Source organism: Artemia franciscana, chromosome 20 (genome assembly GCF_032884065.1).
Source record: "Artemia franciscana chromosome 20, ASM3288406v1, whole genome shotgun sequence".
NCBI lineage: Eukaryota > Metazoa > Arthropoda > Branchiopoda > Anostraca > Artemiidae > Artemia > Artemia franciscana.
This window is the reverse complement of record NC_088882.1, coordinates 32,852,133-32,879,883: the sequence shown is the minus strand read 5'-3', so window position 1 is coordinate 32,879,883 and position 27,751 is coordinate 32,852,133. Positions and strand designations below refer to the sequence as shown.

The 27,751-nt window shown below is 35.7% G+C and overlaps 1 protein-coding gene across 1 annotated transcript in view; it reads right to left on the bottom strand.

Annotated features, from left to right (window-relative positions):
• Positions 1 to 27,751, bottom strand: part of LOC136040135 (uncharacterized) — a gene marked incomplete in the record, with an annotated part of 117,374 nt that overhangs the window by 33,789 nt on the left and 55,834 nt on the right. Inside the window, 3 exon segments of the mRNA XM_065724246.1 lie at positions 2,410 to 2,564; positions 6,479 to 6,647; positions 11,906 to 12,058. Of these exon segments, the coding sequence (XP_065580318.1) occupies positions 2,410 to 2,564; positions 6,479 to 6,647; positions 11,906 to 12,058 (477 nt within the window).

Genomic DNA, 27,751 nt, shown 5'->3' with positions numbered 1-27,751 from the left:
AAAAAAAAGTAGCATGAGTTGCATCCTATTTCCTGACAGTCAAAAAGGAACACAGCTCCTTCAAGTTCTTCCAAGTAGGAGAGCCCCTTAATGATATCCTTTAGAAAAAACAAGCACTGGTTAGGCTTGAGCATTTTATTTCCGAACAAAGCTAACAAAGACCACAGCTCCTTTCCGTTCTTCCGAATAGATGAATTCACTAGTATCATACTCAAAATTCACAGGTGTCCCACCTGTGAATAGATATATATATATATATATATATATATATATATATATATATATATATATATGCTGCATATAAATAGATTGTCAGGTTTACTGACTCTTGAACATGCAACATATAATTGTCCATGGGAAAAACAATCCGTATTCAGATCTATACCTCATTATTCTAATGATGTGTCCCTGTGTCCCGGTCGTCATTTATATTCCCTGTGTCCCGGTGTCCTGGTCGTCATTTGTGTCCCGGTCTGTAATTTCTATTCGAACAATCCCTGTGTCCCGGTCGTCATTTATATATCCCGCCTGTGCCCCCGGCGTCCCCGTTGTAGTTGTGTCCCTGTGTCCCGGTCGTCATTTATACTCCCTGTGTCCCGGTCGTGATTTGTGTCCGGGTGTCCCAGTCTGTAATTTCTCTTTGAGGTTCCCGGTCGTCATTTATATTCCCTGTGTCCCGGTCGTCATTTGTGTCCCGGTGTCCCGGTATGTAATTTCATCAGTTGACAAACATGAGGTCAGTCGACAAACATACGGTGAAATACTCAACGTCCATCCATCCCGACCAGGTAGAGGGAGATCTTCCAGCCCCTCGGTTCATTCACGGCACACAATTTCTATTTGATCATGACTTTGGTCATCTGATACTTAACTAACTTGATCTTTTCTGTGCCTTTTCTTTTAGAAGTAATATTGCATTACTCATGTTCAATGTTACCGATAAATTTTTTAGTATTCAAAGTTAAACACCCCCTGGGGTAACTTAGAATGTCATTTTAGGATAGGTGTGGCTCTCAGAAAATGAAGACCCGCAGTTTCGGACGGTTACCATTCCATGCAGAATGACTTATTCCCCAAACGCCGAAAATAGTTTTGAGTTAACACTAGTTTAAAGAAAATTAAATAATCTCGATTTTTCACGATTTTTAGTTCAAAGTTATCCTGTTATACGATTTTTAAAAATATGTTTTTTTTAAATATATACATAAAAACTGTTTATATGAATTTTTACTACGTTATAACGAGGATGTTGGATGTTGCAGATCTGATGCAGCATGTTGCAGATCACACTACGAACTGGACCCAAATAAAAAACAAAAACCCTAAAAACCCAAGCTGATTCGTGAATCGAGGAGTTCACCTATTAAATAAGAATATGTAGACGAGGGTAGTTACATTGAAAGAAGAGAAGTAAAGACTAATGGCAAATTATCAATCAAGTGGCACATATTATACCAAGAATGTGGCTGTAAAGGAGGGGATTACAGACAGGCCAACTTAGAGCTAGCTTTCTAAACTGAAAAGCGAGCTGAGAAGCAAAGCCTAGCGGAACATTATCAATCAAGTGAATATACCTAGAATATTGCTATAATGAAAAGGAATATATGCAGGCCACCCTGATGCTGGGTTTCTAAACTGAAATAAGAGAAAAAGTAATAAAAGAAAAAAGTAAAAACTGGAAAAGAAAAAAGTAAATAGCAAAGGAAAAACAGTAAAAATGAGAAATAATAAATAAAAAAGGAAGAATAGGAAAAATACAAAAAATAATGTACAATGTGACTTCATGAAATTGCTGATGTCACTAACTCCCAACTAATCACTTCACGTTATGTTATGCAACAGATAGTTGAGGAATTTCAAGAAATACTTTAATCTAGAAACACAATAATCTTGAACCTATACTATATTCACCCTGGGAAAATATTCACCCTAGAATACACTCACTCTAGTGTTTCCCGATGTTCACCCTGAGTATAGTTTTTTGTTTTAATACCTGACGGCCAGCGAAGCTTACCCATTACAAGCCTATACAGCATTACAGTTTCTCATTATAAAATTGTTTCACAATACTGGCTGTATTGCAAACATTAACTTCATGAACTTCAGGTTTCATTAACTTCATATTTTACTAGGTCTACATACTTTGTGTTTTGACATAACTTTTTGATGACATGGAGTTGATGACATAACGCTTGATGACAAACTGAGCTTTAGTTGGTCTATTTTGTTTTTTCATTGAGCTTGAGGATCGAGTTAAAACTTTCCTATTTTTAGGACGGGGGGATAGGACTTCTAGGACTTCTAGGACTTAAGGATTAAGGACTTAATAGGACTAGGACTTCTAGGACTTCCAATAACAACGGAAAATGCATTAAACAATTAAGAATTAATTTTGATTTCAGTGCTTACCTATAAGGTGTCCTAAATTGTTTAACTGCAAGGGTAGCTTGACTATCAGGATTACGAATTTTATGCCCCTCGTCCAAAATGACAAAATGCCAATTATGTCTCAAAAGTTCGTCTTTATATTGCACAACACCAGCATATGAAGTAATAAGTACGCCCTAGAATCAAGGAATTTACATATATCGATGAAACATATCTAAATTTCTTGTTTATTAAATTGTTTGTTTGGTCTTGCTTTAGAGAGGATAATCAGAGAAATGGGTGACAATTATCAACAGGGAAGTGGAGCTGTCAGTTAAACAAATTCCACAGGGCCGTCTAAGACTACTTGGTGAGACATTCGCGTCTGGACTCACAACAAGTACAAATAAAAAATAACAAGAGAAGCCCCATCCACTGAGTGAATTCAGAGGTTGTTATCAGAGGTTGTATAAAGAGGTTGTTACCTTACCATGAGCCTTCACCAGGCTGAGGAAAAGTTTAGCGCCAATATTTCCTTTTATATCATTCTATCCTTGAGGCTGTGATAATTAAAACGGCAAAATATGCTGTTTCGGTTACAAATGGGTTATGTATATGTTGTGTGTAAACTCAGCACGACGAATCGAATGGTGCAGTCACAATTGTCATATCTCGTACCGTTGCAAAGATACACCACTAAGTGGCGTATCTCTCATTTTTTTATCAGGTTTGTTTCACTTCAAAATGATAGAAGAGGATTATCTTATGGAGTTATAACACAGGAACCTGTTTTTTGTCTCCTTTTTCTGTCAAAGAAAAAGGAAACATGCGCCATAAAATGGAATAATTTTCAACTCACACGGAATACTTGAATACGAAAAAAAAAGTTGGTTTAGAACGCGTTCCATTTATCTACATTGGCCTCATCCTTCAGAGCAACCACAACCAACAAACTTTTTTTTCGCTTTTATGCTCTCCTGAAAGATTACAAAAATAGTGTATGTCGCCCTTTTAATCATCACAGCCGATTTATCTCATTTGACCAAACAATCTAGAATTATTCAGATACAAAAAGAGCTATTTTATTTCAAAGCATTAATATATGTAAAAAACTTAATAAGGATACCTGCCGAAAGGGAAATTACACCAAAAAGGCTTCATTACCCACACAAAAAAGACTAGCAACAATTATAAAAAGATACAAAGAACTAAATGAGGATATGAAATGAACTTATAAGGAATTGACACGTCATAAGATAAAAATTGAAACAAAATAGAAAAACAGACAGGATAATTGTAACAAGCACCAAGGACACTGAAAGTAAAGTCTAGCGGTTCATTTACACATTGCGGAAATCCATGTGGATCCGCGCGTATCTTTTCGAATGACTGCCCAGAAACACTACGTTTCAAGGCAAAATTTTCTAATAAATTCCTCAGCGTGACCCTCCTCTGAAAGCTGTTGAGCAATAGAGCCATTTTTCTTGGTTTTCTTATAGTCTGGGTGACCAGTATCATATAAGCAGGGGTAAGCTTGAACCAATCTTATAAGATTGATAGTTACCATACTATCAATATATATCATACCATAGTTGATAGTTACCATACTAAATGATAGTTACCGTATTAAATGAATATAACCATAGTCATGGTTATATTCATTTAAAAACCTTGCCAATAGTCCTGATTTGACCAAATCGTTGCGGAAAGCTAAAGTTTATCAAGCACGAAAACAAACGGAATCTCCACATGGACTGCTAAATCCGGACGGATTTCCACAATGTGTAAATGCAGTATGATTGTTTGAATTGGTAAAATAGAAGGTTACACAACCGAATAAGGAATCTAATTTTTGATGAAAAGGCCTCGACACGCAGTTACGCAGCTTTGACAGTAGCGGTCGCTAAATTGAAAAAAGGAAACGTGGGTGAATTATCCCCCAGAAACTAACTGATTGTCGAAGTTAACTGATTGGTGCAGCTTATTTGTTTTTAAATTCAAACGTGACAACACCGACACAAATATGGCATTGTCTTAAAAAATTCCTATATCTTGTAAGGTCAGTCCAGGGGGTAAAAATATGTTTGTCTTGATGGCCTTGGTGCTTGGAGTTCAGTGCACTGTCATAGTACGGAGTTTATAAAGGAATGTTATAACATAGCACTGCTATAATGGAGTTTGGGCACTAATATTATCACTGCATATTCGAAAGGACAACCAAGATTAAGTGTGAGCGTGCGCAATCCGTGTTCTTCTTCTGTTAAGGTTTATGCTATCCAAGATTATTTAGCCCTTTTCATGTTCCTCCGTGTTAATAAACTTTAAGTCCTGCGCAATGTTATAATATAGAGCCTAATCTTATCGATAAAAGGATTTGAAGGAGCAGTTGCCTTTGGGAAACAGTATATTGATGATATTTGAATTTGTACGGATAAAAGTTGTGTCAAATTTAACTAATTAACTGTATTTATTTGTTTTCAAGGTTCAACATGGAAGTACAAAGACAAGTAGCTAGCCTGTCGCCCAACCTTGTTGCGCAAGGATCCATCCCTGGGCCCCATATTGCCGAGCAGAGCATCAATTCTCAAAAATTTTCAAAAAAACACAAGATATTGAAAATATTTAACGATGTTTTAACGTGGAAATACTGAAAAACTGGCCCAAAAACTCCGTAATTTTGAAACAATTAAAAGAAAAATCTTAAAAAAGCCCATTTTTACGTGTTTATAGAAATAAGGTTGGGCCAGATATAAAATAATAAATAACAATTCAAATAGAGATAAATCCTTTTATTAGATAGTCAGTATTTCTGCTGATGACGGTCACTGTTTAAGTGACCGAAATATCTAGCATTTTTTTCATTGTTTTTTTCACTGTCTAAAAAAGGATTTATCCCTAATTGAACTGTTATTTATCGTCATGGAAAGACAGTGTGGTTTTCAAAAATACCAACGTCGTAAGATAGCAAAAAAATGTTTCCATTTTGATGTCCTTGGTACTTAGAAAATTTCGTTGGTGCTTAAAAAACATTGATACCAATGATTATGCCTCTAAAGTAATACTGTACTAAATCAAAAGACGTTATGTTACAATTAAAAATCCTATAAATTATAGGAGACTGAAAAATGGGTTATTTTATACAATTATATATAGTAATTAAAGGCAGTGCAACGCTAAATTTGTTTGTATTATTACTTGTTCGTCTTTAGAAACAACAATTGGAAATATATCTCCCAGGGAAATAAATTTACTGCTGTAAATAACCCAACAGATAATAGCATCTTGAGGACTCTGAAGGACAGTAAATAATTTTCAAAGAAAAGAGAGAACTACGCATTTTAGATACACTTTCCAATGTTATTGACGGGCAGGTATTAACATAAAGATTGTTTTTTTTCTGAGCATTTAGGATGCGGGAAAAGTTTGACTGTAAACCTTTAATAGTTTATCAATTTTTAAAAGTGAAAAGACCTCCTGTCTCTAGATGTGTGGCTTCGGCTATTGCCCTAATTGCCCCTAATCAAGACCAGGCCTGGAACTCTTTTGTCCATTTCCTCTTATAAAAAAAGGATAAAAGCAATATAAAAAGACAGCTATTAAGACCACTAAGTGGTAAGAAGACCAGTTTTGAAATGCAAAAATCTGAATTTCTCCAGCTATAAAATATATTAGGAAAGAGTAGATATAATTAGCCATGCAAAGACTAGTATGAGTCAGACCTTATAGATATTATGCCAGAGTAGTATGTAAAACTTATTCTAAAGAATACTATATTTTGAGGGGAGGACAAAATAAGCGAATTGTATAAAAAATATAAATATTAGGGGAAATAAAACAACCATTATATTTCGGAGGACCAGCAACCAAAGGTCCCCCATCGTCTAGGCACATGCCTACCATAGATTCTAGCATTGCCTTTCACTTTTCTTCACCAGAAAAGCAAAGCAACACCCGATAAAAAAAAAAAAACAAACAAACAGATCCATCGGACATAGAAAACACAAGCCCCATTTGTGTTCACGATTTAACAATGTCTTGCAGGATTAGAAACCCACTGCTGCAGTTAAGAAATGATTACAGAACAAGGAAGAAACATAAGAAAAAGAAATACCTTATGGCCAACAATCGATCGGATAAGGACTGGCCTTCCTCCTACGTGACTACCTGATTGATGCAAAATGGCGACCCGTGCTGGAGGCCACCAAGTATGGAACTCTCTCACCCACTGGTACATCACTGTTGTTGGTGTGACGATTAAGACGGGTCCAAGTCCACGAATACTGAAAAGTTAACAAAACTTGGAAAAAAAAATTAGCAAAAGAAGCTTTTAAAAGACTTGAATTACCAAGGACATTGAAAACCAAATCAAATTGCTTGAGCTTACTTTTTAATTAAAAAAAAATCAACCGAAAGTAAGGAGCAGCATCAAAACATGAAACGAGTAAAATTGTAATGAATATGAGGAGGACTGCTTCTCCTCAATACGGTCATCATGCAATAGTTCTATGTTATTTAAAAACAAAAGCTTGGAACGGCTCTCGTGTCTTAGGAGTCGTTCTTAAAGAAAAGTATTGAAGCAATGCTTCAATACCCCTGTGGCTCCAATTAGCTAGGGAAACTTACATATTCATAAATGTTTCACCCAGCCACATATGTTCTTAAAAATTGGAAAATATCAGTTCTTATTAGAAATACCTCCATGTACAGTTATGGATTTTTTTGTTTTTCCTAATTTTTTTGAATGTATATAGCTGTTTAAGTTTCTGCTTAACCAATTCAAATAATAAGGCTAAATTGTCACTATCCTCGGTGAATAAAAACGTTTCACGCTTGTTTTCGCTTTGTTCCAAGGAAATTGAGACTAAATTCTAGTTTCTTTTTCTAATTTAATTTGTACCTTTTAGGTACAAATTATTATCTTTTATAATATAAAAAGTATTTAATTTTATAAAAGAAAACATCAGACTAATATTTAAAGCGTTTTATTTCTAGTAAATAAACTTCTAGAGGGCACATGAGCCTCCATTAAAAAGCACTATGTAATGCAAAAGTACAAAAAAGTCCTCCTTACTCTACATAATTGATGTTATTTCTTTTTAAAAGATGTATTGATTTTCTTAATTGAGAATATGCGAATAAGTTGGACCTTATTCAAGGACGAAAGATTCAAGGACCTTATTACTGATCAATAAAATCCTTATTTTCTTTCACTTATGACAATATTTAATTCTTGTCATATAAATATTATTATTATTTTTTATTAAAAAAAAAAAAATCAGCAAGAAACAAACTGAATTAGAGACGACCAAACAGCTTAAAAAAGTGTAATCTTCTTTGGGAACCAACAGATTAATTATCTTTTTCAAACAGTAGGTAGCACGAAAAATGTGGTTCACACTTTCTAGGGCTATAATGAAAGAAAGGTTGAGATGGCTAGGCCACGTTCTGCGGATGAAGGATGACAGATTGCAAAAGATTGTCCCTTTTGGCCAATCGTCTGGGGCTACACGAAAAGCAGGTCGTCCTTGTCTTGGTTGGGAGGATGTCACAAATAAAGATCTAAAGAAAATGGGAACTTCCTGGGAGGGTGTAAAGAGGGAGACATAGAATAGATTAGGTTGGAGGAGGAGCGTGCGTAGCTGTGTTGGCCTCAGGTGGCTTGGTGCTGCAGTAAGTTATTATTATTATTATTAGTAGTAGTAGTAGAATTTGTAAAGATCAAAATGGCTGTCAAAATTAATGACAGCCATTTTAATCAGGCTGATTAAATCAGTCATTTTAATCACCATTTTAATCAGTGTTGCTGATTTATTTTCACGGTTCAACACAAGAATCATGGGTAAATTATAAGATGGCACTAGTGTCGACAAAAAACTGTTCGACAAAGCTGTTCAAAGACTAGAACTACCGAGGACAGTGAAAAACAAATCTGATTATTTGAGCTTACTGTCTGATTGTTGAGCTATCATGTTGGATTTTTTGGTACTAGCTGACGCCAAACAAAAAAGAATTGTGCATAAGAAACCAACAAAGCAATAACCATAAAGTTAGAACCCTAAGCAGCTTGGGAACGTATAGCTTCCATTTGAAGCTATGGTTGTTTTTGGGAATTTTTTTTTATTTTTAATTTTTATGGGCGAAAAGTATTGTCAAATTTCATTAGTTAGTTTTGGGTATTTATAGTCATGGCTCAGCGTGGCAATATTGACGAAAATGCAGTGATGCAAAAAAAATTCAATATTTTGAAAGGAATTAAGGAAAATATAGAAAGTGGCGGTTCTATGGCGTGAATAAACCTCAGATAGGTCCAGAGAAAAACAATGCTTTTATATCGATTTACTATGTAGTCTAAAGATTCAAGAATCAACATCTATACTTTTATTCCCTACAATAGCTTTAAGAAGATATACTCATGTTAAAAATGAAAAAGAGGAATAAAAGAATTCATACGAAATAAACAAAACAGACAAATTATTGAAATATTTTCATAAATATGAAACAAATAATTTCTGAGCTACAGACAACAGAAATAGTAAAAATCGAAAGTACTGCTTTCAAAAAGTACTACTATTTGAAGGTCAACACAGGAAAATGTAAGGGGAAGACCAAGAAATAACATCAATGGGTGAAAAGAGGAAGACAATTCTGCACAAAAAAAATCCTTTTAAAAACTTAAAACTTCGAACTTCGAACTCCAAACTTCAAATCTTCAAATGGGAAGAAAATACTGCACAAAGAAGTCCTTCCAAAGACTTCAAATTTCGAAGTTCAAACTTCGAATCTTCAAAGAGGAATAAATTACTGTACAAACAAATCATTTCAAAGAATTAACATTTAGAAGTTCGAATCTTCTAAGCAGAAGAAAATACTGTGAAAAAAAACCTTTCATCGACTTCGAAATATGACATTGACGGGATAGCTCCAAGATGGCCGTCCCATGAGTCCACGCCATTCTTTTTTTTTCATATTTCATTTTGCGATTCTGTTTGAGAGTGATTTAAATATTAGGCTATTTTCCAAAAAGTGTGAGCCTTGCCAAGTTGTACTCCTGGGCGATGTTGTATTTCCTTGATGGATTAGAGTGAAACCCTAATTGTTAGTATTGAAAAACGAAAGCTTGCATGTTGACCATCACAACTCTCGAATTGGTAAAAAGAAAGAAGAAATAATAAAAATGTAATAAACCATGGTACTTTTTAAAAATTCTGATAGTGGTAGGCTCAACTATAATTAAAAGCTTCCCATTTACAATCCTGTCAAATATGAACTTTCTCTCATAGTTCAATTTAATGTTTGCTTCAAATTGAAAAAGGTTCTAGTACAGTTCTTATATAACTTGGAGCAGTAATTTTCTAATCGAAGTTCTTAATCTTTTCTATAATTTCTTATCCAGCTTTCGCAATCCAAACTTCTCAGAAACCAGAAGAGTCAAAACTGTCAAATTAAGCCTTTGACAAGCCTACCATTCTTGAAGTATTTAGGGAGCCTTTTATTATTGGTATTTTAGGGAGCCATTATAACGGTTATTTAGGGAGCCTTTTATTATTTGTATTTTAGGGAGCCATTATAATGGCAATTTAGGAAGCCTTTTATTATTGGTATTCTAGGTATTTTAGGCAGCCATTATATTTGTATTTTAGGGAGCCCTTATAATGGTATTTTTGGGAGCCTTTTGTTTTTGGTATTTTAGGAAGCCATTATTATGGCTTCTAAAATTATATTTTAGGAAACGTTTTATTATTGGTAATTTGGATATTTTAGGGAGTCATATAATGATACTTTAGGGAGATTTTTATTATTGGTATTTTAGGTATTTTAGGGAGCCATTATGGTGGTATTTTAGGGAGCCTTTTATCATTGGTATTTTAGGGAGCCATTATAATGGTATTTTAGGGAGGCTTGTATTATTGATATTTTATGCATTTTAGGGAGCCATTATAATGGTATTTTAGAGAGCCTTTTATTATAGGTATTTTAGGGAGCCATTATAATGGTATTTTAGGAAGCCTAAAATAACATTTTTTTGATTTTTACGGGAAAAAAAAAACAAAAAGCTTGCCGTCATCATACAGCTGATCAATCCAAAATTGAATAGTTTTTTTCGCCTTTTGCGGAATTAATTTAAATATTATTTCTGAGGTATTTTTATAGTAAATGATAATCCCCGTTTGTAAATATCTGCCAAACTTAAGAATTGTTCAAAAATCTTCAGGATTTCTTTTGGCAAATGACAAGAATATTTTTCCCACAAACATCAATAACAAAAACGTTAATTTTTTACAGTCGAACAGAAATATACTGTAATATAATCCCTTTGTTTCGTGGAGGGAGCGAAGGGGGGATCACTTTCCGAAAAGGACTTATCACTATTCCGAACACGGATCACTAAAACGTTGGTTTTTATTTTTGGACAGAAACATAATACACTGTAATTCCTTCTTTTTTGGGGGGTGGGGGGAGGGCAGAAGGAGGGAGAGGAAGGCTTAATTTTCAAAAGAACTTATTATCATTATTAAATCGACCAGCCCCAATATCCTTTTTCGTTCGTAAAACAAAACCTTGTTTCGAACTACCATAACCTATGTTTATTTTCACCAGGTAGATAGGCGGCTACACATTAAAATGGCCGAAAATATTGTGCTGTTCCTTACAGGCCTATAGGCCTATAGGTCTATAGGCCTATTCCCATAGGCCTATAGGGCTAATTAAGCTTTGCAGCAACACAGCGTTGGATGACAGAAACGTAGAGATGACGTAGAAGTTACTTGGAGAGTTATCAGGAATAAAGAATTTCGTTAATGACGTTAGAAAATATCCTATATTTCGGCAATTTCAACGCAAAGGAATTTTTTGACGAAAAAAAGTCTGATATATTAAAGTAGTCAAATACTTATACTCATCAAAATATTCATCGAAAATATCAGTAAAAGAGTGAAAAGATAAGTCAAATAGCCGAAAAAACAGTAAAAAAAAATAGTCAATAGTATTCGTTAAAAACGTTCGTCAAATAGTCAAAAATAAGTCAAATACCAAAAAATATTTGTTAAATATTCGTCAAAAATATTAGTCAACTACTCATAAAAAGTCAAATAGTCGAAAAAATTAGTCAAAAAATATTAAGTGATCAGTTAATATTCCTGGTCTACGCATACACATGCTATTTCTACTTTTAAACCCACAAAACGAAAAAAAATCCTCAGATTCTCCTCTGATATTTTTTTTGCTTTAAATTAATTTTCAGCAGGATTAGTTACGAGTAATTTAAGATGAAAAATGTTTGCTAGTTCCTGAAGATTGCATAGAAATATACCAATTTGACCATTTTCTTTTAAGATATTCTTCGGCTAATTATCTCCTAATGGGAGTTTTAAGGAAAAAGACTGAAAAATTTCTTAATAGCCAATAAATTTTAGTAAGCCCATTATTTAAATTTCCATCCCCTCCCCGCAGTCTCTTTAAAAAATCTTTAATACCCCCACCCACTGCTTCAGAATACACGACTCAATAGATCATCTCTGAATGTATCCATATGACTTACCTCAGTTGTTTATCATAAAGATTGCTGTATGCTATACCAGCTAAAAATGCAACAATTTGTACAGTTTTGCCTAGTCCCATTTCGTCGCCAAGAATGCCACCACATTTTTCGGAATAGAGCTCCCAGAGCCATCTAACACCGATTCTTTGGTACCTAAAATTATGTACTGTATTAGGTTCAAATCTCACCAAGACTAAGAGCATGAGATATTAACATAAGAGTAAACTACTGAACCTTGTGTGTGTCTTGCTGTTTGTTCAACTACTACTGCTGTTACCTTTGTGAAAGTGTACTGGATGAGACTATGCCTCTCGTTCAGAGGGTTGCTGGTTCAAATCTCTCCTGTCACAAGGAGTGAAAGTCAAATTAAGGAATAATAAGGACTTGTATTGTCATTGCTAAATTTGAGTGGATAGGGAAAGAATCATTCCCAATAAAAACAGGAAAAAGATAAATAGAAAAAAGTAGCAATGAGGTGAAAAGGACTGGAGTTAATAAAAAAAAAGGATACTAACGACCCACTGCAGCACCAAACAGCCTGAGCACTCTCTTCACTTCATATCATTCAAAGCCTCCCTCTTTACACCTTCTCAAGAATTTTCAATAACACTTCTTTACGACCTCATCCCAAACCACTAGAGAGATGACCTGCTTTTTCATTTGGCCCTAGATGGTTATCCACAAAGTACATTCTTTTACAATCAGTCCTTCACCCACAGAACATGCCCGCCATCTTAATCTTTCTCTCATTATAACCCTACAAAGCGGGATCGAAGTACATTTTTTTTAACAACTTACTGTTTGAGGTAAGGTCAGGCAGTCTGATGGAGGGTCATACAATACGACTAGCCAGACGAATAAAAAAAAAATCCGTAGACAATTCTTTTGGAAAACGATCAGTCAGTCAGACAGACGGGCATACAAAACGGAGTCAGACGGATACCCAAAAGAATCCGTAGAAAATTCTTTTGGAAAACAGTCAGTCAGACAGACAGGCATACAAAACGGAGTCAGACAATACTATTAGTCAGACGGATACCCAAAAGAATCCACGGACAATTCTTTTGGAAAACAGTCAGTCAGTCAGACGGACGGTCATACAATACAGAATCAGAGACGGATACCCAAAAGAATTCGTAGACAATTCTTTTGGAAAATGTCTAAAAAATCCTCTTCTCTGTCTTCCAAACCGCCCACGTTTCAGAGCCACACCTGACCACTGTCAATCAATGTAGCTTCCAATATTCTAACCCTGGTTCACAGACTTATCTTGCTATTCCTCTAAACGTTTTTCAACAATGGAAAGACACCTCGGACTTTGGACATCCTACTTTTAACCCCTTCTCTGCATCTACCACCTTTATTAATAATACTACCTAGGTAAGTGAAACTATCCAGACCAATCTCCTATTTATCCAACATTACCTGTTCATCTTCATTTGTTCCCAGTCTGAGCGACTTAGTCTTCTTAACATTGCTTTTCAAACCTTTTCTAGCACTCTGAACTCTCAAAACCTTTCCAAAAAATTCGGCACAGGGAATTCTTTCAATATTCTTAAAGTAGTATAAAATTAGTTTCATTACATTTAGTTCTATTTATAATAAGATTTCTATTTCTATTGTCACTGTTTTTGCAACAGGCCTTGAGATGTTGGCATTTGGTGTTCCGTAGGTTTATTCTCAGCATAACATACAGTATACATGATTAAAACAACGAACAATATTCATAATGCAATAACATACAACATATACCATATACTACAGTAACTAAAATATCAAAAACGTTATCGCAAGCTTAGCTGTTCTGCTGAGCTGTTTTTAAGCTCAACTTATCATAAGTAGAATATATCTTGCAGATACAATAAACAGTTATATTAAACATATTATATGCATATAATATGTTGCAGATACAATAAACATTACACAACAATATACAACATATACCGCATACAGCAACAATACATAGATCAAAAAAGGTTTCAGAAGCTTGGCTTTTATTGTTCTGCTGATACGTTTTTTAAGCTTAATTTATTGTTAGTAGAACATAATACACAAACAATATACACAGTGCTGGGCAAAATACTTTTAAAAGTATCTAAATACCAAGACAAAATACTTGGTTGTAAATATGTTTAAACAGTATTTCCAACTACATGACTAAACATTTATATTTTATTTAAATGCTAAAATATAAATTTAAATACCCAAATACACCAGCACTAAATGTGTAAAAATAAAGTAGAAAGGATTTTTAGTAGGGTAAGCACTTGAGTTTTATTTAGGGTAAACTTTAGAGATAGAAAAAATTATACAAACTGAGAACCATGACAATCTGTTTCACTCATAATCTAATACATCTTTTTTTTACTTTCAATATCAATTATTTTCTAATTTTATTAACTTTTATTTTCTTCTATTAATTTTCGGTTACTAGGGGCCGTAGTTCGTTCCTTACTATATTGCAGCTACTGCTATAACCATGATTATCAAACTGCCCCAGCCCTTGGGAAGACAAGTATTAAATAAAGACGTGGCATGTATCTGATATTCACCTTTTTCACATGGCACTTATAATGGAAGGGAGGATCATTATGGGAAAACAAAACACAATGGGGAAGGACTCATTCGATTGGATATTAAAAGTTTTTTTTCTTTTATTAAGAATCAAAAGTGATTACATGGATTTTTTGGGATCATTTACATATTATTAACCATGTTGCAGCAGTGGACTGATACTCTGCTAGGCAATAAGGGGTTCAGGGTTCGATTCCCGCCACGGCAAAGTTGAGCTTGCTACTTTTCCCTAAAAAAAAAAAAAAAAAAAAAAAACAACCAATGAAACATCAATTCTCGTCCTATGTACCACCGATGGATCTGGAGGAATTTTTTCTTTCATATTATTATCTAAATAATGACATCGTAATATCAGGCTAAATTCCTAGCAAAAATTATTGCTCGCTCTAAATAGGTTTGGGAGCTGTGTCAGATAAAATACCAATACTAATATTTCAACAAATTATTATTAAAAACTCAACTCAACTCAACTTTTTCTTTATTCAACTCAAAAAATACACAAACAATATTATGCCCCAACAGAGAGCAGAGCTCGTAAGGCTGGGGCAGTGCAAAAACATAAGGAAAAACATCAACATCTCATCGTAATAATGATTTCAAAATATAATACGGTAGAAGACACATAAAATAGAAAAAAAAACTCATAAAAGATAAGTAAATATATAAATATCGGGCAGGAGGGGCGTGGGAGGCCATCCCAGACACAGGGACACAAAAACAAACACACAAATAAGAAGATCAAATAATTTAAATTTCCATCATCAATGGTGAATAATTGTTTTAGCAAACAATCTTTAATATTTGCTTTTTTAAATTTAGCTGAGATTTTTGCTGAGTAGATCCCCCTCTACCCCCCGGCGTCCCCGATGTAGTTGTGTCTCTGTGTCCCGGTCGTCATTTATATTCCCTGTGTCCCGGTCGTCATTTCATCTGTAATTTCAGTCTGTAATTTCAGTCGACAAACATGACGTCAGTCGATAAACAACTTCATGACGACATACAGCTCAATCCTTATAATGACGTCAGTTGACAATCATGACGCCAGTCGACACACAAACATGACGTCAGTCAACAGACAAACAACTTTTATATATATATATATATATATATATATATATATATATATATATATATATATATATATATATATATATATATATATATATATATATATATATATATACTAGCAGTTGGGGTGGCGCTTCGCGCCACCCCAAAACCTAGTTGGTGGGGGCGCTTCGCGCCCCCCCAAGCCCCCCCGCGCGCGTAAGTCGTTACGCGCCATATTAGTTACGCGCCATTGTAGTTGTGTCCCTATGTCCCACCTGTGAATATATACATATATATATATATATATATATATATATATATATATATATATATATATATATATATATATATATGTTTTTAACTACGTAAAACTTGCGAATATACAACATTCTTTGCTGTCCCATCGTCTGTGCATATAAACAGATTGTCAGGTTTACCGACTCTTGAACATGCAACGCATAATGGTCCATGGGAAAACAATCCGTATTCAGATCTATACCTCATGATTCTATTGATTGCCCTTGAGCTTTGTTGATGGTGATTGCTAATCGACCATTTCCTTTGTTGCCGTCGTCATTTATATATCCCCCTGTGCCCCCCGGCGTCCCCGTTGTAGTTGTGTCCCTGTGTCCGGGTCGTCATTTATATTCCCTGTGTCCCCGTCGTCATTTGTGTCCCGGTGTCCCAGTCTGTGATTTCTATTTGAGTGTCCCGGGCGTCATTTATATTCGTCAGGATATTGTAGGGCATCGTAGCATCGATGAGTTTAAGCAATTCTTGTCAACTGATTGTTTCGCCTATAAAGAATATTATCTCGAGGTAAGAACTGATCACCGACCACAACGATTGCCACTTTGTTGATAGTTGCGTATCAGGAGGCATCAATTCGATTGCTGTTTTTAAGCAGAAGCACTAAATTATTATTTTTGTGGAAAAGATGATATATATAAATATATATATATATTTTCTTTTTAGTTTTTTTGTAGTTTTTACCTTTTTTAGTTTTTTTCTTCTTTTGTATTAATGCTAAAGCCAAGGTTCAAACCTGGAGCCTCTCGGACCTAGAACCTGAAACATAACGCTTTACCAACTCAGCTACTTCGGCGTGAATACATTCGTTTTGAGCAGCTTCCTCGGGTGTTGCCATTGTAGGTTCTTCAGTCATTTTACAATTAGAAATTTCTCTTTCAACGGTCTTCTTACAATTAAAAATTTGTCTTTGAACGATATTCTTAAATACCTGTGTCCTGGTCGTCATTTATATTGCCTGTGTCCCGGTCGTCATTTGTGTCCCGGTATCCCAGTCTGTAATTTCTCCTTGAGTGTCCCGATCGTTATTTATATTCTCTCTGTCCCGGTCGTCATTTGTGTCCCGGTCTGTAATTTCTCTTTGAGTGTTTTTTCTTTTTAGTATTTTTTAGTTTTTTACATTTTTTCTTTTTTCAGTTTTCTTTTTCTTCTTTATTTTTCAGCTTCACTAAGAAATACATATCGCCGAACCTTTGTTTTTTTAACTAAAATCTGGTAGGCATTGATGACCTTATCCAAGTCAAGATCCCAAACCCAATCATCATCGCTATCATTTTCAGTTTTGATATGTTTTGACTCTCGCTGTCCAGGTGGATCTTCATCTAACTGCGCGGTTTTGCGTTCTTTAGCCTCAAGCCTGTTTCCTTGCTGTTCTTTTGATTCCTCGGCACGCTTTCTTTTCTGACTCTCTCTATCAACAGCAAGTTTTTTGGCATAGACTCTTTGAGCATCTTCATCGGCTTTTGCCATTGTAAGTTCATCAGTCATTTTAAACTTAAACATTAATAGATTTCTACGTGAACATATATGTCTTAAATATCTTTAATGACGTTTTAATATCTTAATGCCATTGTAAGTTCATCAGTCATTTTAAACTTAAACATTAATAGATTTCTACGTGAACATATATGTCTTAAATATCTTTAATGACGTCACCGTCATAGCAAAAATGACGACAACTAACTTCATGACGCAAGTCGACACAGAAACATGACGTCACCTGATCCACAGACAGACAACTTATTTTTATATATATACTAGCTGTTGTAGTTGTGTCCCTGTGTCCCACCTGTGAATATAGATAGATTTATATATGTGTTTCAAACTACGTAAAAATTGCGAATAAACAACATTCTTGGCTTTCCCATTGTCTGTGCATATACAAAGCCGTATGTACTAATAATGACGTCATATGCAAACGCTCTTTTTAAAAACAAACAAACATGCATCCACACAACTCGTTTTTATATAGATAGATAGATAGATAGATACAATACAAATTAACTGCGTAAAACTTGCGAACATACAACATTCTTCGCTGTCCAATTGTCGCTGCATATAAATACATTGTCAGGTTTACCGACCCTCGAACATGCAACGTACAATTGTCCATGGGAAAAACAATCAGTATTAAGATCTATACCACATTTTTCTAATGATTGACCTTGAGCTTTGTTAATGGTGATTGCAAATACTAATCGAATTGGGAATTGCAATCTTTTAAATTGAAAAAGCAGATCCGTTGGAATCATGGGAATGCGAGGAATAAGAACAGCCTCGCCCTCATAAGGCCCTGTCAAGATTGTGGCCTCTATTAGGTTTTCCATTGTTTTTTTTTACGGCAAGTCGCGTGCCATTGCAAAGCTTTGGTGGGTTGATATTTCTTAAAAGTATTATTGGTACGCCTATTTTTAGTTGTAGCACGTGTGGTGGAAACCCTGAAGGATCTATGGAATTTAAAAATTCAGATGGATAATTAGCCGCTTCATTTGGTTCCAAAACTGTGTCGACTGACTTGTAAAGGACTGCCTGGTCTCGAATCTTGGTCAAAACAATTGATTTCGTGGACGTCTATATTTTTGGGTGCGAGAATCGCTCTTTCACTTAGCCATTTATTATTTTTATAATTTTTTAGAATATTCGGAAATACTTTTTCAATCAATTCATTTTTGGACGTCACTAAATTACAGAAATCAGCAGGTAGTTGTATACGTCCTGAAATTGAGTCTACTGGGAGCTTTCCGTTTCCAATTGTCAGCAATTGATCTGAAAATGTTTGACCAGAGTCATCGTTTTGCAATCGGACACGCATATTTGTAGTTAATTTTAATATTTTTACGTGTGCCCATAAATTAGAATTTTTCAGGCAAGCATTCATTCGTCTTCAATGGCTCTGGTGGTGCAGCCAATAGAGGAAGTTTAACTTTTCCTGAGGCGCAACACATTCCCATTGTTTCACCAATGAATTTCAAGGCCTTGCAATAGGGATAAATTTTAGACATTGTCCCGATTTGAACACATCTACTCAAGCTATAATCATCGACTGGGTTGTACCTGAATGCCAGGCGATAACTTTCAGGTTGCTCTGATTCCTCGGCACGCTTTCTTTTCTTACTTTCTCTATCAGCAGCAAGCCTAATTTCTTGCTGTTCTTGTGATTCCTCGGCACGCTTTCTTTTCTTACTTTCTCTATCAGCAGCAAGCCTGATTTCTTGCTGTTCTTGTAATTCCTCGGCACGCCTTCTTTTTTCACTTTCTCTTTTAGCAGCAAGTCTACTTCCGCGTTGCTCTGGTAGTTCCTCGGCACGCTTTCTGTTCTTTTTTTCTCTATCAGCCTCAAGCCTGTTTCCTTGCTGTTCTTTTGATTCCTCGGCACGCTTTCTGTTCTTTCTTTCTCTATCAGCCTCAAGCCTGTTTCCTTGCTGTTCTTTTGATTCCTCGGCACGCTTTCTGTTCTTTCTTTCTCTATCAGCCTCAAGCCTGTTTCCTTGCTGTTCTTTTGATTCCTCGGCACGCTTTCTTTTCTGACTTTCTCTATCAGCAGCAAGTTTTTTGGCATAGACTCTTTGAGCATCTTCATCGGCTTTTGCCATGGCAAGTTCATCAGTCATTGTAAACTTAAACATTAATAGATTTCTACGTGAACATATGTCTTAAATATCTTGAATGACGTCACCGTCAAAGCAAAAATGACGACAACTAATTTCATGACGTCAGTCAACACAGAAACATGACGTCACCTGATCCACAGACAGACACACAGACAGACAACTTATTTTTATATATATAGATAGATAGATATAATTCTAAAATTGTCAGGTAATTTTCTATTTTGAAATAAAAACTAAAAATTATTGCTCAGACAACATAAATATTTTTGATATTTACATAATAGCTTTAGTGGTTCTGGACTGAAAACTAAATATGCTAATCAAATTGGGAATTGCAATCTTTTAGGTTGAAAAGCAGATCCATTGGAATCATGAGAATGCGTGGAATAAGAAAAGCCTCACCCTCAAAAGGCCCTGTCAAGATTGTTGCCTCTATTACGTTATAACAGACATAACACGTCATTTGTGTCCCGGTGTCCCGGTCTGTAGTTTCGTTAGTCGACAAACATGACGTCAGACGACAAACAACTTCATGACGACATACAGCTCAATCCTTATAATGACGTCAGTTGACAAGCATGACGTCAGTCGACACACAAACATGACGTCAGTCAACAGACAAACAACTTATTTTTATATATATAAGATAAGATAGATAGATAGAAGATGTTCAAGAGTCGGTAAACCTGACAATCTATTTATATGCATAGACAATGGGACAGCGAAGAATGTTGTATATCCGCAAATTTTACGTAGTTAGAAATTAGCACCTTGCATAAGTGTTGCTGGGGCGCGTAGCGCTACAGCAACATGTGGCAGGAGTGTTACAACCTGTTGCTGGGGCGCGAAAAAAAATACAGACACCCCACGTGTTGTTGGAACGTCAGGCACTGCTGTGGCGCTCAGTGCCACATAAACGCGTGGTAGGGGCCACAATAAAAAATGCCACAGCAACGCGTGGCAGGGGTCACAATAAAAAAAACGACAAAACAATAAAAAAAGGAAAAAAACTAAAAAATTAGATAAAAATTGTATTAAATTACATTACATTAAAATTGAAATAGTTAGTTACAATAAAATTGCAATAAAATGAAATTATATTAAAATTGCAGTAAAATACTTTGCAATATAACGAAGCTTTCGTTTTAGTAGTTTGCAAAAGCGAAATTGAGGCTCTTATTAAATTTTATGAAATTGCTTAAAGATTAAAAAACTGGTAATTGCAAAAATATTTGAACATATTTTGACAATGGATTAAAGCAATCCAAAAACCTTAAAAAAGAAAACCAAAAGTTTGAAGCTTAGTAGAAATTGTTGTTACAAATTGGACTTAATTCAATATTGATGCTTTCGGCTCAAAGAGAAAGTATCACTAATGTCAAAGAGAAATTATCGTACAATTTCAACAAAAAGGGAAAACTAGGAGGAAACACCAGAGCAACACAACACCAGGCTTGCGGCTCAAAGAGAAAGGGCAAATTAGGAATCTCCAATTTGCGTCAACAAAGGCGTGTCGAGGAATCACCAGAGCAATGCGAAACCAGGCTTGCGGTTGAAAGAGAGAGTAAAAAAAGAAGACGTGTCGAGGAATCACCAGAACAACGTAACACCAGGCTTGCGGCTCAAAGAGAACCTTCAGGAAAAGTTTAGCTTCCTCAACTGGCTGCACCACCAGAGCCATTGAAGACTTTGCTTACTGGATATACGTTTGAATCGAAGCGGTTTTTCTTTACCAAACATCAGAAAATAAAACTCATGTTTCGAAATGACGTCGTTTGGTGCCCAAATCGAAGACAAAGGTTATCTTATGCCTACTTTCAAAGTAAAAGGACAAATTTAACATACAGTACCATTCTCAGGCGAGCATCACAAATGTCTGCAACTGTACTTCATCAGTGATAGCACTGCTGAATTGAATGCACGTTGCGGAATATCTCCCGACGTTGAAAGGACTATCGTTTCCCAATTGCAACATTTTTTCCACGAAAATAATAATTTAGCGCGTCTATTCAAAACAGCAATCGATTTGATGCCTACTCATACGCATGAAATTGTTATTTACGCTGACAAAACGCCTGCTGGCGAACATGTGCGTAGATACAATACTCCAACTATCGACGAAGTGGCAATCGTTATGGTCGGTGATCAGTTTTTACCTCGCGATACTATTCTTCACAGGAGAAACTTTCGGTTGACAAGTATTGCTGAAACTCATCGATGCTACGATGCCCTTCAATATCCTATCATTTTTTTGGGATGGAGCTGACTGCTATCACTTTAATATCAAATTGATAAATCCAATCACCAACATGCCTATTATGCATATAGACTAATGATTCGTCTGGATGAAGAGAATTATATTCTAAAATGCCGTCAATTGCATCACCTATACATCGTTGATATGTATGCAAAGATTGAATCAGAACGTTTTGTATTCATCCGTCTGAATCAGACCAAGCTCCGCTCTGAACAATACATTCATTAGCGAGATGCAGTTGTAAATGACGGTGATACCACTAACATACCGCTTGCACTGGTGATACCACTTGCATACGTGTTGCTGGGGCGCGTAGCGCTACAGTAACGCGTGGCAGGGGTGTTACAACCAGTTGCTGGGCTGCAAAAACACTGACACCACACGTGTTGCTGGCGCACCACGCGTTGCTCTGGTGCGCAGCACCACAGCAACGCGTGGCAGGGGTCAGCTAGTTACAAATAAAAGATGTAAAGACATCAGAATTTTTTGTTCTATAAAATTCATAAAAAATTTGTTTATATGCATTTTTCTAACTTATTCACGAATTAAATAATTTTCTTTTTTTGGAGGGGATTGGGGGTCAAATCCGGTAACCAGAGATTGAATCAAAAATCTAAAAATTAATTTCTCCGATATATTTATGAGGCACTGCAAAAACAGTAGAGCATGTATGATTTTACAAGCTCAACGTAAAAAGTTGGATCTAAGTTTAAATCTGGGTTATGTGTAATATGTAAAAAGGGCTATGTGTAACTGGGCTATGGGTTATGTCTAAGTTTAAATATGGGCTATGTAAATCTATGCTGGGCTATGTGCTGGTGCGTTATGTGCTAGCAGAGACATAGATTTTATTTTTCAAATTAACCGTTTAGATCCATGATTCCTAACGTGAGGCGCAGGCCCATTCCGTGGGACATAACAATATTTGGTGGGTCTTGGGTGGGACGTACACTTTTCACCTAAGTACTTAAGAGCCTTAATTTGAAAAGACTTTGCATGTGAATGATGTCATATTCATGTGCATTTAAAGAGCAAAACAGATATATTGATATAATACATATATTGTATCAGATTAACAACGCTTCTTGACTACTAAGGTCCCTGCGTTGGCCCTGCAGTGCATTGCTGCAGCATGTTTAGATCTCTGGGTCCCGTATTACCAAGCTAAGGTCAAATCCACTGCGCCAACACAGGACAAAATTGTTGCTAAAAAATTGAATAGGAGAATTTGAATATCATAAGGAGGGCATCAGGATTTTAGAAAAGCCCAGGGGGGCATGGCTCAAAATATGTTGGGAACCTCTGGTTTAGAAAGTACGTTTAGTTGTTGTTTTTTCTGTTATGACAACTAATGGAATTTACAACAACTATAAAAGATCCTTACATTCTTTTTGGTTATGTTCTTACCTGCACCAACTTCTCTTGTTTTATATTTACTCTACTTGTGATTAACATGAATGACAAATCTTCTAATAAGACCCCTTGGCCGGCTAAAGCATCGGTTTTGAAAGCAGAATAAGGTTGATCATACAACCAGGGGTCTTTCAGTATTAGCCTTCTTGACACGATTCGTTCTGAAAATTCGATTCGTTCTTGACTCCTTGATATCGTTCTGAAAAGAACGATAACCCTTCCTAAGCTTTCCTAAGTTGTCATAGACTGGCCATCATTTCCTTGACACGCACTTGTTAGAATATCTATCAAATTATCTAAGCCAAAGAGGTACCCTTCCTCTCGATTCCTTGGTTTCCATTGATTTCTATGATTTATTTTTATACCATTCGGTAGCTTTCTGGTCTTTTCAAAATCAATAATCCACGCACCAGCCTTGCACGCATCATAAATCATCAATATACTGCTTCCCACTACTTCGTGGCTCATGAAGAAACTAGAGCTCTCAAACTGTCTCCTTATATTCAAAATTCTCTTTATCATTTTTTTTCGCATTTTAGGGTTTTCCTTGAAAAAGGAATCAAATGTCTGAATGAGTTCTGTTTTTGTACGAACCTTCTTTAAATTTCTAACAGGTTGACCTGGAATTTTCATTGCCTCAACTCGAAAACCAAACTCACGAGAAGAGCTCAATTCCTCCCGAAAGGTCATATACCTCATCTTAGTGACTGCTTGCTCCTTTTCTTCCTCTTGGGTCGGTGCCGATGGGTTTAAGGCTTTCATTTTCATGTACAGATCTTTCCGGGTGACCTTATTTGAAACCTCGCTTTCTAGAAAAGTTCGGGTTCCCATTTTGATGTCTAAAACATATGGATCGCAGAAATCGTACAAGAGATTACGGATTTCAATAAACACTTCGCCTTCGAACTCCAATTTTCTGTAAAACTTTGGCACGATTCCAACCGCAGAATCTTTCATCAGCTTTTCGTACATTTCTGACTCATTATTGTTGTGCAAACGCTTCCATACGGTTCCAACACCAGCTGGTGTAAGGACTCCAGGATGACCAGACAACTGTACCCATATCCTCCGCTTTACGTCACAAACTCTCTTTTCTTTCAATGAAATGTCAGACGTTGGAGTAGAACGATCTAACACACTACTATCTAGGGCGGGGATGATTGATAACTTTTCTGAAGAATCTCCAAGCATTTGGACAGTAGGTTCATATTTACCTTCAGATCGGGAATGCTGTATCCTTGGTGTTGAAATTGTCTCGCCCTTTAAGCATCGTTCCACAGCCTTCCGTTCCCAAACTTTTCCAAAACTTTCAGTACATGACGCTGTTTTTGAGATATTCACCTCTTCCTGAGGGTCTTCCTTGTTTTTTGTCACCTTTATATAGGACATCTAAAGATCCCATAGACCAAAAGAGTTTTAAATCTCCATAACAACGACTTAAAATAGACGTTTTTAAGCATGTCTCTTCATTTATTTTTCTAGCTTCCTTTTCAAAACAACACAGGAGAAAAAGTTGTATTACAGGTAGGATACTTTTGCTATTTAAAAATAATCTCTAAATTTCTTATCTTTTCCAAGCTTTCTATTCTTCTTCTATGTTTTTCTATCTGGATGCAATTGAAAGCTTTGATGGATATGTCATACATTTAATTTTATTTTTGTAAGCTCAATTACGAGAAAAATGGCTGAAACCCAAAAACAACAACAAGATCTTTTGAGACGGACGAACAATATAAAGATAGTAAACTATATGAGAATGAAGAGAAATTCAATTTTCTCCGAGGGAAGAAAAATTCGATTTCATATAAGTGACTTCTTTTAAAAAAAGAAGCCTTCTTTGCATATTTGAGCGATTTTTTCCAAGGTTATTTTTTGCGGCATCATTGAAGGAAAAGGTTGAATGAATAACAAATAAGTAAATTTTGCTCCTTAAAAATAGCTTCCATGGATATTTCAGAAAGAAACGTTAAAAAGCCGGGTCACAAGTGTTATCGTCACAGCGTCATTACACAAACAAAATTGTAAATATACTGAAGATGTTAAAAGTAGATTATGTAATGGCCAAGGTGTTCTTTTTCACAGCTGAAAAATTTTTGGAAGAATAGGAAGACAAGTCTGCGAACCAAGATTAGAATACTGGAACCTACAGTGATGACAGTAGTCAAGTATGGTTCTGATAAGTACGCGCTCCGAAAGACGGAGGAGGATTTGTTTGATGCTTTTCAGAGGAATTCCGTGTGGATTATTTTAGCGAGCCGTCTTACTAACCGTTCGAACTTCAAGCTGTGCAAAAAAGGTGATTCCATTCCAGTTTCTAGGGCTATGATAAAAGAAAGATTGAGATGGCTAGAACACATGCAAATCAACGATCACAGGATACTGTCGTCCTTTTTGGGTTTCCATGTAGGGCTAAACGAAGATCAGATTGTCGTCGAATAGAGTAGGAAAAGGTACTAAGAGAGGACTTAAAGGAAACTGAAGCTTCTTGGGAGGGTTTATCGAGAGAGGGTTTGAAAATAATTGGGACGGAGGAAGAGCCAGCACAGCTGTGTTGGCCTCAGGCAGCTTGGCACTGCGGTGAGCTGCTAGAAGTAGCAACAGCATAGCACAAAAAAATGACGTCATTGCGAGTATATATTACAACACAATGTTAAAAGTATCTTAATTTCTCACTCAAATTGGTTTTGAAAGTAAAGAGACAGAATGTCAAAACAAAAATTAAAAATATCATTGAGTTTCAGCTAATTAACTTTGTACTTAAACGTAAAGTAACTGAGAAAACGATTTTCCTAAGTATTTCTCTAATTTCGTTTCCTTGCTTTAGTTTCTTTTTCAAAGGAGGAGGGAAATGTTGGATCAAAGGTTGGTAATTTTCAAACAGTTCTTGATAACTAACTGTAAGTAAGGAGCGACTTGGCTCACAGTAACCAAAAGTTTGAACAAAGGAATGTTGATATCAATAGAAACGTCAGAAGAATCGGATTATTATGGTGATTCCAAATGTATTAGATGTATTAAGTTTAGTGTTACCCATCAAAAGCTACAACCCGGAGGACATTTGCCTAATTTCCAAAAAAGGAGGAAAACACCCCGAAAACTCAAGAAATCTTAATGAAAATCACACAATGAGATTTAGCGTATCACAAAACATTACTGTGAAGGTTTCAAACTCCCATCTTCAAAAATGTGGAATTTTGTAAATTTTTTTTCCACAAGAAAGATCGCAGATGTATATTTATTTGTTTTTTCAGAAGTGATAGTCTCAAAACAGTGGTCCTTGAATATCAAAAGATGGCTCATTTGAAAAGAAATTAGAAGTTCTAGTGACCTTTCTAAGCAACCAAAAATATTGGAGGGCAACTAGCCTCCCTCCAACACCCTGTTTTCTCAAAATCGCCTGACCAGAATTTATTTTGTTCAACATTGAAGACATTTCCAGGAGAAATTTTTCACGGAGGAGATTTCCAGCATAATTTGGAAAATAATTAGATATGAAAAGTCCTTTTCAAATAGAACTATGCTAAGAAGAATTTTTGTGGTGGACTCGAAATCGTTCGCAAGCAATATTACAAGGCCAATTTTCATTAAGAATGGAATCGTCCGGGAAGAAAGGTCCTGACTTGGGGGGAGGGGGTGATTTTATGTGGAATGAGCTTTCTATGGAGGGCTTTTCCGTGGGGGAGGGAATTTTATATGGAAGGAGAGATGGATTTCGGGCATTATTTAAAAACAATCTGAAATTAAATTTTAATCATTACGTATATGAGGTGGTTGCCCCTTCCTCAATACCTCACTCTTTGCGCTAAAATTTGACTGTTTGTCCCAAACTTTTAACAACTACTCCTGAAGCACAAGGGCCATTTAATTAGAACAATAAAAAGCTTTTCTTAAAAGTACTAAAGGTTTTTTTTGAGGCACCATTTAAAGAAAAACTGTACTAGATAAACAACTTTTGATATTTGATTCTACGTTCAATTCAAAACCACAAAGGACAAACAGTAGAATCTGAGGTGCCTATATTGTCCTACTCAAAACAACTTTCAAGGAGATTTCTCTAATTTCATTTTCCTCTATGTTACATACGATGCCAAAATGGAGGAGGCAGGTTGAATCGCCAGTAGGTTGTTAATTTTGCAAGTAAAAACCAACTTTTACATAATCCAATCCAAACAGTATGGGTAACGGTGGCATGTTTTCCAAGACCACGCTGCCTTTTTTACGACAAAACAAATAAGAGTTCCAAATCGAAATAGGTCTTTTTATTAGAGAGCAAAATTTATTAGACACTGTCTAATAAAAGGACCTATCCCTATTTGGACCTTTTCTAAAACAATGAAATTTATTAGACACTGTCTAATAAAAGGACATATCCCTAAAGGGACCCTTTTTTAAAACAATCAATTTTACTACACACTGTCTAATAAAAGGACCTATCCCTATTTGGACCTTTTTTAAGACAATAAAATTTATGCTGAATTCTATTTTTGCCTTGCCGATCTGGCCATTGAAATATAATATTATTCAAAAGTAGCCAGTAGTTTGAACTTTAATTTAGCGGATTGGTCAGGGCCAATCTAAAGTCCAACCCTACGCAAAGTTCGTCGTATAGAACTAGTGATTTAGTTTTTAGTC